Here is an 11,006-nt window from a genome sequence, read left to right as displayed (position 1 = left end):
TGACCCAGGTTCAGTTCTGGGTACTGCCTGTGCGAAGTTTGCAAGTTCTCCCTGTGACCGCGTGGGTTTTCGCCGGGTGCTCCAGTTTCCTCCCACAGCCAAAGACTTGCAGGTTGATAGGTAAATTGGCCATTGTAAATTGCCCCTAGTGTAGGTAGGTGGTAGGAGAATGGTGGGGATGTGGTAGAGAATATGGGGTTAATGTGGGATTAGTATAAAATGGGTGGTTGTTGGTTGGCACAGACTTAGTGGGCCAAAGGGCCTGTTTCAGTACTGTATCACTAAATAAATGTAAAAAAAAAATGTACTGACAGCTCATAGGACAAGACTTTGTGGAAATTGGACTTGGAAGAGTGGAAAGAATCTCAGCTTCCAAATCCAAGCTCTAACAATAAGAAGGCTTTGTAGCTGTCTTGCCCTGAGCTGGTGTACAAATGCCCTAAAGAAGCCTGTGACACTTCTTCATGATCTGCTACTAACTTTGTGGCAATAACGTGACTTATATTCCAAAGGTATGAACATGCTCTCAGTTGTGGCAAATGTAATGACTAATTGGATTTATTTTGGAACAAATTTATACCCTTATCAAGGTGTTAAGTGCCAGTCTGACTCAGAGGGTAGTGTAGTATTCCTGCCTCTGAGTCAGTAGGTTGTGTGTTTAAACTCCATGCCAGACCATTGAGCACAAAATCTAGGCTGACACTCCAGTACAGTACTGAGAGGGTGCTGCACTGTTGGAGTGGTCATCGTTTGATGAGACATTAAACTGGGACCTGGTCTACCCTCTCAGATGGCTATAAAAGATCCCACAGCATTATTTTGAAGAAGGGCAGGGAAGATTCTCTCCATGTCCCTGCCAATATTTAACCCTCAACTAACATCCCTAAAACAGATTATCTGGTCGTTATTGTTGTGGGACAACCTTAAGAGCGGACCACCTTCAGAGCTGTGTGAAGGTCACTGGGGGAAGTGATGTCATGTCACACATGACCAGGGAGTTGTGGGTTTAGTCTGACGGAATGAGATGAATGTAGATGTGGCTCATCTGTATATAAAGAAAAAAGAACAAAGAAAATTACAGCACAGGAACAGGCCCTTCGGCCCTCCAAGCCTGCGCCAATCCAGATCCTCTATCTAAACATGTCGCCTATTTTCTAAGGGTCTGTATCTCTTTGCTTCCTGCCCATTCATGTATCTGTCTAGATACATCTTAAAAGATGCTATCGTGCCCGCGTCTACCACCTCTGCTGGCAACGCGTTCCAGGCACCCACCACCCGCTGCGTAAAGAACTTTCCACGTATATCCCCCCTAAACTTTTCCCCTCTCACTTTGAACTCGTGACCCCTAGTAATTGAATCCCCCACTCTGGGAAAAAGCTTCTTGCTATCCACCCTGTCTATACCTCTCATGACTTTGTACACCTCAATCAGGTCCCCCCTCAACCTCCGTCTTTCTAATGAAAATAATCCTAATCTGCTCAACCTCTCTTCATAGCTTGCGCCCTCCATACCAGGCAACATCCTGATGAACCTCCTCTGCACCCTCTCCAAAGCATCTACATCCTTTTGGTAATGTGGCGACCAGAACTGCACGCAGTATTCCAAATGTGGCCGAACCAAAGTCTTATATATATATGCTCTAGTTTAAAGTAAAATAAAAATCCGCATTTTCTTTGGATATTACTTGTTGTCCTGTGAGTCTTACAATATATCACAGACCAAAGGAGCAAGTAATATTATATGGTGGCAGTGGTGGGATTTATTTTTTCTGAAGACCATCAATATTACATCATGGCAACGTTTGATTTTTCCTGAAGAACACACTAAGAGATTACAAAGAACAGCATGTTGCTTACCTGGAGTGGCTGAAGATCCTGGAGAGTAGCTGGTAGGAGACCCCACAACAGTTCAGTGAGTTAGGATCACAAACAGGACCCTGGGAGGTGTTGAAACTCTATGAGTACAGTAGGCAATTTGCCAGGAGCTCGGAGCTTTCAACTGGTCTGGCAGTGGGTCGAGAAATTTGAAAGGCAGTATCTGAAGATATTACTGTTTTAGTTTTCCCATTTGTTTTGGTTCATTGGCGGGGTCTAAGCTGAAAAAAAGGGAAGAACTCAACAGTGCCACTGGAGGTCCACAGCGCGGTGAGAAAGCCTGGTTGTGGCAGCTGCTGGTACTGCATGCAGCAGCCCTCTTAAAAAAAACTTACAATATAAAATCAAAGACAAGCTCTGTAAACAAAGAGCTGCTCTCTCTGTTTAAAAATAAATCTTAAAGGGGCAGGCCACAGAAAACAAATCTGTCTAAACAAGAAAAAAAGTATGCCTGTGAAAAAGAAAATTTGTACAAAATCCTTTTTTTTTAGGGAGAGGTACAGTACTGAAACAGGCCCTTTGAGTCTGTGCTGACAATCAACCACCCATTTATACTAATCCTACAATCCCATCTTTCCTCAATTCTCCTACCACCTACCTATACTAGGGGCAATATACCATGGCCAATTTATCTGTCAACCTGCAAGTCTTTGGCTGTGGGAGGAAACTGGAGCACCCAGCAGAAACCCACCTGGTCACAGGGAGAACTTACAAACTCCACACGGGCAGTACCCAGAACTGAACCTGGGCTGCTATAGGTGTGAGGTTGCTGTGCTAACCACTGTGCCACCCCTATCTTCATTCCAAAAAAAAAGCAGGATCATTAAGACAAAGGCTTTCACATATCCAGTTAACGACTGGAAGGTGTCAGACATAGCTTCTGAATTTAAACTGTTCCGATAGCAAATGGAACTGTGTTTCCTGGATCAAGAAGTAAGCAAACCAGAGAAAAAAGTGATCAAAATTAAGATCACAAGGGGCAATGAGGGCCTGCAATGGATCAATACATCAGGACTGCCAGCTGAGGATCAGAAGGACCCTAGCAAGATATGGACTTTCCTGAACGTAAAGATAAATTTCTGAGTACATAGGCTTGAGCTCATGATCTACCGACAAAAGCAAGATGAGTCCATTGATCAATTTGTTGCAAGGTGCCGAGCCAAATCTCAATATTGTGACTTTGCAGATATCAAACTGTCAGAACAGGTTATAGAGCTAGTAACTACATTTCACATAGTTAATTTGGATCAACATGTCGAAGCTATTACCCAATCTGAGGCATTCTCCATGATTGGGATTATATGTCCGCAGAAGAATGGAAAGCATGACCTCAGAGTAAAAATCGACACCGAAGCAAGTGCAAATATTCTGCCCATCTGTATACTGAAGAACATGTATCTATAGAAATGGGAATCTATGGTATGACCCACCACTGCTAGGCTGACTGCCTACAATGGTTCTCCAAACAAGTGCATTGGAATGATAACCTTGTAGTGCAGCTATGGGAGCTCCGAATGGCTACCACAAATGTTTTGTATTGTAGACTCAACTGGACCAGCTGTCGCAGGACTTCCAGTTTGCCAAGATTTACGAATCATCACCATACATGAAATCAGTAACACATCGTAGATGGTAGAAAACATCAAGGTCGAGTATATCGGGTCAGTCCATGTAAAGTATCACACAAAGGCTGAGAATCTTGACACGAAGAGGCGATATGACCAGGAATCTCTCCTTGGGCTTCTGTTCACTGCAGCAAGTACCCAGAGGCCAGAGGAACTGCTGGTGATTGGTGATGTTGCCAGTCATCATTTTTCTAAGCTTTCTAAACAAGGGAAGATGAAGGCATCGTATGACAGGTAAGCAGAACCAGAATTAGCTCGATTGCGAGTAGGACAGAAGGTCAGAGTCTCCAATCACGACTCGGGAACTTGGTATCCTGCAGAGGTTGCTAGGATTTGCAACCAGTCCAGATTGTACAACATCCAGGCACAGATGGAACCGAAGTCAACTCCAAGAACTGTACGACAACACTACATGCGACAACCCTGTGACATTGCGGACAGGTTCAAAAACAAAATCTGAAGATGAACCTACAGAGGCTACGAGCACAGAGGAAGAACATGCTAACCAGAGTTCCGAGTCACCAGAGTCTCAGAGGAGACAGCAAGACGAGCTCAGCTCTGGGAAGAGGTTCAAGATAACAAGGTTGGGATGAATAATCTAACCTCCTCTACATTTTAGAGAGTGTAAATAGCATTTTGTTTTATTCATGTACAGTTAGTCTGAACCGCAACATCATGGTATATTGTACATCTTGTTTTATCTTTGGACAAAAAGGGGATGTTGTGGGACGACCTTAAGAATGGACCATCTTAACAGCTGTAAGTGAAGGTCACCAGAGGAAGTGATGTCATATCACACATGACCAGGGACTTGTGGGGCTAGCCCAACAGAGTGAGATGTGTGTAAATGTGACACACACAGAACTGTATATATATATTCTAGTTTAAAGTATAATAACCTACATTTTTTTTGCATATTACTTGTAATCCTGTGAGTCTTACAGTAGATCATACACCAAAGGGGCAAATAATATTACAGTTATCACATTGCTGTTTGTAGGAGCTTGGGATGTGCAAAAATTGACTGTCACATTTCCTACATAACAGTGACTGCACTTCAAATGTACTTCATTGGTGGCAAAGCAGTTTGGAACATCCTGAGACCGTGCTAGGTAGGGCCCTACCAAATTCACGGCCATGAAAAATACTTCATGGACCATGAAGTCTAGGATCCTCCATGAAATCGGCCATTTTGCGGACTTTTATTCATTATTTTTATTCATTACCACAAGGCTCACCTCGCTGATTGCTGGGCATGTTGTGAACATCATGCATTTTAATGAGTGACACAAGGCTCAACTCACCGATTGGTAGATGAGGGAGGGCCTCTGGTGCAGATTTGAGAGAAGCAGGCTCAAGTATTAGCAGATAAGTGAGAATGCCAGAATGAGCAAATCTATAATGGTCACAACCATTACTGCAGCTCATCGAGTGAAAGAATTTGGAAGCCAAATTCTGCATGCCGATGGTGGAATACTGTGTTGTACAAGCTGCAAAGTTTCATTGGATCACACGTGGTGGGCAACAATTCAGCACCACTTAGGGTCTGAAAGCCATCGCAGCAGAAAGAGAGCATCTAACACTGCACCACTGGGAAATTAACACGCAAAAAAGAAGCGAACAGAGAACTTGGAAAATCGCCAGTTGGTTACAATGGAACTTGTGGATGCTTTTGCAAGCACCAACATAGCATTGGAAAATCTTGATCACCCAAAGCTGCAGGTATTCATTCAATGATATGTGCAAAATGGTGGTTGCTTGCCAAGTGCAAATAAACGATGACTGGACTGCCTCCCGAAGGTTTTTGCTACACATTGGGAGGAGATAAAGTCTCAGATCGACACATGTGAGTCTTGTACAATTATTTGTAATACGTTCACCAATGAGCAAAACAACCATGTGCTGCATGTTCTGTTTGATTTTATGTTGATAAGGCCAATGATGTACAATCAGGAAAACTAACAGCAGTGCTTGCATCTCTGTCCTCTTAGAAGCTGATAATTACACCACAGTTTCCCAAGCTATAAAACTATTTCAAAATATGGTGCAGATTTCAACAAAGTGTCAGCTTTCATTAGTGACAATGCAACTTACGGGACAAAATCATTCAAATCTGTGCTCCAAGGTATAGTGCCTAATGCTGTCCATATTACATGTAATAGACATAATTTCTCTTGTCAGTGAGCTGTGGAAAAGCAAGTTTGGTAAAGTTGACAAACTGGTCTGCTACATTAAAAAAATCTTCAAACACTGCCCTAACTGCAAGCTTCAATATAGGCAACATATTGCAAATGCAGCTGAAATGGCTGAAATTGGGGAACAGAACATTGTCCTTCCTCCAGACCCAGTAATTACAGGTTGGAATTCTTGGTTTCGGGCAGTACAGTATCATGCAGCTCACCTGAAATACTACTCAGACTTCATCTCAGAAGAGCTTACACTGACACCAAAAACATGGGTCTTAACAGACATTGTAACCCTTCTAAATGATGCTCAACTTAATGAGGAGTTTCAGTTTATTGCCAAGAATGCTGTATGACTGACGAATTTAATCTCGACATGTCACAATCCACAAATCTTACAATAAAGTAATGGATGTACTGTTCTGGGCTGAAGCATAGTCAAATGAACAACACTCTGATGATGCTGAATTAAATCCCCGTGCTCTACAGGTGTTTTGCATGACAAAGAAGCTCAAACACTATTACTGCTATGGGGAAGAGCCAAGCGGTGAAGAAAAAATGGCTCAGAGGTTTCAACAACCTTCTGTGGCATTCCTGAAAGTTGTGGGTATCTTTGACCCTGCACAAATGCGCCTGTTGATGGTGGATTTAAACTTGTTGGATGTGATTCCAGGCTTTGACAAGAACTGTAGGCTGGAGATTCTTGCTTATAAAAGCATTGCAAAAGAAGCAGATTGTACTTTGCCTGCGTTGCAGTTTTGGAACTCTGTGGAATGCAGAATTTCCCTACCTTACAAGGCTAGCACGGCGCTGTCTGACAATTCCAACCAACGCTGTGGACACGAAAGAGCTATGTCTAAACACGGACAGGTGTTCACAGCATAGAGACAGGGAATGAAGAAAGAAACAGTTACAGGTTTCTCCAAGCTCACATTCAACCACTGACTTCAGTGAGTAAAGAATGTGACCTATTTATAGTCAGCTTTTTACAATAAATGCCATTTGAAACCTGAAACCTCCCTTTGTCTCTTTTTAAAAATAGATCATTTTCATGATTTGTTGCGACATCATGAAATTTACGATTTAAATATGTGAAATTGTGAAATTCATGATTCTTAAAATGCTGTGACCATGTAATTTGTAAAATTTGACCATGAATTTGATAGAGCCCTAGTGATAGGTGTTATATAAATGCAAGCCTTTTTTTCTTATTTGTCTTGAATGTCACGCTGAACCCCTCACAACCAGCAGACCAAGAAGACTTTCTTCCTGTTGGTCTGAATTGGATTTAGACCCAGCTCCCCTGGCTGAAGGGGCAGTGTGGCCACCCAGTGTTCCATCCAACTTTTTTTTATGGATCACTGTCTTCTAACCTGGGCTCTGTATTTTGTTTCAGTGTGTCTCACAGCAGAGGCAGCTGAAATCATATTCACGGTGGATGAATCATGGAGTGTGGGAGAGGCCAACTTCCAGAGGGTCAAGGAATTCCTTATTGGCATCATAACATCATTCAAGAAGGTTCCGGTCGGGAAGGATGGCATCAGGTTTGGAGTCACACTTTACAGTGACCATCCCAGGTAAACCATAGCATTTCAACTTCCTTATGTGATTAGGTCAATTTTACCACTTATCCCTATGCTAAATGATGTACTTTGGCTTCCAGTCCAGCAACATCCTGAATTTAACATTCTCATCCTTATATTAAAATCTCTCCATGGGCTTGCTGTTCCCTATCTCTTTAACCGCCTCCAGCCCTACAGCTCTCCAAGATCTTTGGGTTTCTCCAGTTCTGGTTTCTTATGCATCCTGAATTGTCATCATCTCACTATTAATGCCCATTTCTTCAGCTGCTCTTGAATTCCCTCACTAAACCTTTCCATCACTCTCTCTTCCTTTAAGACATTCCTTAAAACACACCTCTTCCAATCCTAATATCTCCTTATGTTGCTTGGTGTCAAATTTTGTCTGATAACCTTTCTGTGAAGAGCCTTGGGACATTTTATGATGTTAAAGGAGATATATTAAATGCAAGTTGTTGTTATTTAATCTGGTTAGGACATAGATTTTAAAAATATCATTAGGCTGAATTCTGCTGAAAGAATAAAGGCGTGTTAATGCTGTTATTAATGCACAAATTGGCCAACAGGTTTAGAGGATGAAGAGACAGACATGAGTTGCGAATCTTCAGGGCTTCATTTCTGCAACTCCTTCATTTGCTTTGCGCAACCAGCATCTCCCGCTTCATCTCCTCATTATTTTTAAGTACTTGCTGGATTTGCACATTTATTGCCCATTAAACTCCCTGTAGGAATTGTTTCTGAGGAACCCAGCTGAAGGGGCTACCTTGTAGTACAGGTATAAATAGTATAGAGGAGAAGAATAAGAATAGAGAGACCAGGATTGTTCTTCTTAGAGAAGAGAAGGTTAAGGAGATATTTAATCGAGATGTTCAAAATTACATCGGGTTTTAATAGAGCAAATGAGGGGAAACTGTTTCCAGTGGCAGAAAGATCAGCAACCAGGGGGCACAGATTTAAGGGAGAGCCAGCGGTGAGATGAGGAGAATTTTGTTTATGCAGTGAGCTGCTTTGATCAGAAATGCATTGCCTGTAAGTGTGGTGGAAGAAAGTAATTTCCAGAATGGAACTGAATAAATATTTGAAGGGGAGAAAATTGCAGGGCTATGGGGAAAGAGGAATGGGACTAACTGGATGGCATCACCAAAGAGCTGGCACATGCACAAAGGGCTGAATGGCCTCCTTCTGTGCTGTATGATTCTATAAACCTAGGTGTAATGCATAGCTGGTGCCAAGCTTGAGTGTTATGAGCCTGTAAATTTTTAGGAAGGAGGAAAGACTCGGAGGTTTGGTCATTGCCATGCTGTATTTTCATTTCTTGTTCCTCCCAAGCTCCAAGTTGTCTGACAGGTTTCTCCTTTCCATCCATCCTCACTGCACTGAAATCATGACTCATTTCCTACTCTAGCCCTTCCTGTTTTGCTCCTCAGCTACCCTCCCTCCTACAGTCTATAGGTTTTGAAACCCAATGTTGCCTAAGCGTTAGATTTACCTTGCGTGCTTTTCTTCTCTTGTTGGTCTTGACGATGTCCTGCTCTTTGAGCCTTGGCCCTTAACCTAGGTTTCTCAATAGAAAAAAGACTAAGATGGGTAAGGTAATAAGGCCAATGTCTTGTCTTCGACACGTCAGTTTCATTACCTGAACTCTTGCTTCTAGAACAGCAATTGCACTTACTGACTATGGGACAATTGAAGAAGTGTTGGTGGCCATCAAGAACCTTCCATTTCAAGGGGGAAACACAAAAACAGGAGCTGTCCTTGCCTTTCTAATACATTCTGTATTCAGCTCTACCATGACAAGAGAGAACGCACCAAAGGTTGGTAATACTAGCAAGAGCTACCTTCTGGTTTAGTAACTTGTTTAATGAGTTTTTGTTCCCACTGAGGTGAAGAATGTTAGTATTGAGGAGTGGATTACTTTCCATTTCTGGTACATACATTTAGGATCAAGCTTTCTCAAGTCAGCTATAGCCCAGCAGCTTAAAATTCCCTCTAGCCTGACCCAACAGTGTGCTTTGGCCCATCCTCAGAAGGGCAGCCCCTATATCAGTGTGACACCAGGAATACATTGGCGGTGGAAGCAGATGCAATAGTAACTTTCAAAAGGGAGTTGGGTAAATATTTGAAGGGAAAGACTTTATTGAGCTATGGGGAATGAGCAGGAGGAGTGGAACTAATTGAATCGCTTTTTCAAAGAGCTGGCACAGGCATGATGGTCCAAATGACCTCCTTCTGTGCTGTATCATTCTATGATGTTCTATTTCAGATAGCAGCCATGCTTGTGGCCTCTTTGAGTGAAATGGCAAGACTCACAGCAGTGTAGATTTTCTGTTTGGGTTCTGCCCAATAAACAGGCCGATAAATGAGGCCAATTGGGACATCAGGTGGAGATCAGTGATGCCAGATCTCCTTAACCACTTTGCATATCGTGGGCGTTTTGAGGGAGAGGGGAAAATGAGGGCTGGAAGAACCCTCCTGGAAAGGGCAGCTTCTTCATCAGAGTATTAAAATGAGGGAGTGAATATTCTTCACACAATAGTGCTTCTGTTCATAAACATTGGGCATCCAGGGTGGCTTGGGAAACAACTATGTGGTCATAGGAGGACTTTCGACAGACCTTTCTGCACCATGTCACCTTATTTTTGTCTTTCTCCTGTCACATGGGTTTCGGGAAACAATTGTTTCGCTGCCTCATTTTGTACCACCCTGCAGCTCCAATGCTGCGACTGATGCCCATGAGGATTCCCTTTATTTTTGAAGCATTTTGCAGAAAGAAGAGTTGGACAGTTGGAGAGGTGCCAGAGAGGTCAGGCAATAGCTCAGTCTAGCAGATGGTTTATGCCTGTGGTTCCCAAGGGAAGCCATGACAGCAGACTTGATGGTACAGAAACAATACGTGAGTGCCTGGTTAACCGTGACCAAAGACTGACACTGATAGATTTTTGTTATGTAAAAGATATGGAGAAATGGTGGGCAAATGGAGTTGAGGTAGAGCTCAGCCGTGATCTAACTGAATGGCAGAACAGGCTGAATGGTCCCCTCCTGTTCTGATGTGCCTATGAGGCTGGATGGTTCTTTGGGCCCAATCATTGCATGTTAAACTTTTAATGGTATTGCATGAAAGAAGGCATGCTATAGGGTAATTAACAGCTCTTATAACCTCATTGGCTGCTCCTGCCAACATGCCACAAACAATATTTGCAAGGCCTGGCGCACCTACCTGGTGAAGGACTGCAAGGAACTATATTGAAAGGGATTCAGGGATGTGGTGTCTAATTGGGTAAGTGAGGTTGATCTATAAGAAGAAGCGTTGGACTGGTTGTGGCCAAGGGCCATTATCTTGTTCCTAAAAATTGAATGTTCAACACAAAAACTTCCAATAATTGTGTACATGCACCTCAGCTCTTTGAGCCACTCCACATTACTTCTTGTGCTCAATTTTTGTAGATAATAGTTTTGATCACAGATGGAAAGTCTGCAGACTCAGTTGAGGAACCAGCCACAAGACTGCAAGACAAAGGAGTGACTGTGTATACAGTGGGTAAGTGTTCGGTGAGCCAGGTTACAGAGGGTTAGTGTTCAGGGTTCCTGATTACAGTCGGTTAATGTTCAGAAAACCTGGTCACATGGGTTAGTGTTCAGTGACTCCACATTGGATAATTGAATAGCAGCACAAGAATGCTCATTATTCAGTTCTAATGAGGAAATACATGGGACTGATCTTCCTGTCCACAAATCCCTTTGTAT

General features: G+C 42.8%; 1 protein-coding gene across 1 annotated transcript in view; it reads left to right on the top strand.

The window, feature by feature from the left end:
- The first annotated feature begins 6,180 nt into the window (after positions 1 to 6,180).
- col7a1l (collagen type VII alpha 1-like) overlaps positions 6,181 to 11,006 on the top strand; it is a 353,167-nt gene continuing 348,341 nt past the window's right edge. Inside the window, exons 1-4 of the mRNA XM_068059665.1 lie at positions 6,181 to 6,418; positions 7,079 to 7,259; positions 8,917 to 9,076; positions 10,707 to 10,800. Coding sequence (XP_067915766.1) covers positions 6,181 to 6,418; positions 7,079 to 7,259; positions 8,917 to 9,076; positions 10,707 to 10,800 — 673 coding nt within the window. The remainder of the gene's footprint in view (positions 6,419 to 7,078; positions 7,260 to 8,916; positions 9,077 to 10,706; positions 10,801 to 11,006) is intronic.

Source organism: Heterodontus francisci, chromosome 27, assembly GCF_036365525.1.
Source record: "Heterodontus francisci isolate sHetFra1 chromosome 27, sHetFra1.hap1, whole genome shotgun sequence".
Taxonomy (NCBI): domain Eukaryota; kingdom Metazoa; phylum Chordata; class Chondrichthyes; order Heterodontiformes; family Heterodontidae; genus Heterodontus; species Heterodontus francisci.
This window is presented reverse-complemented; position numbering and strand designations above follow the sequence as displayed.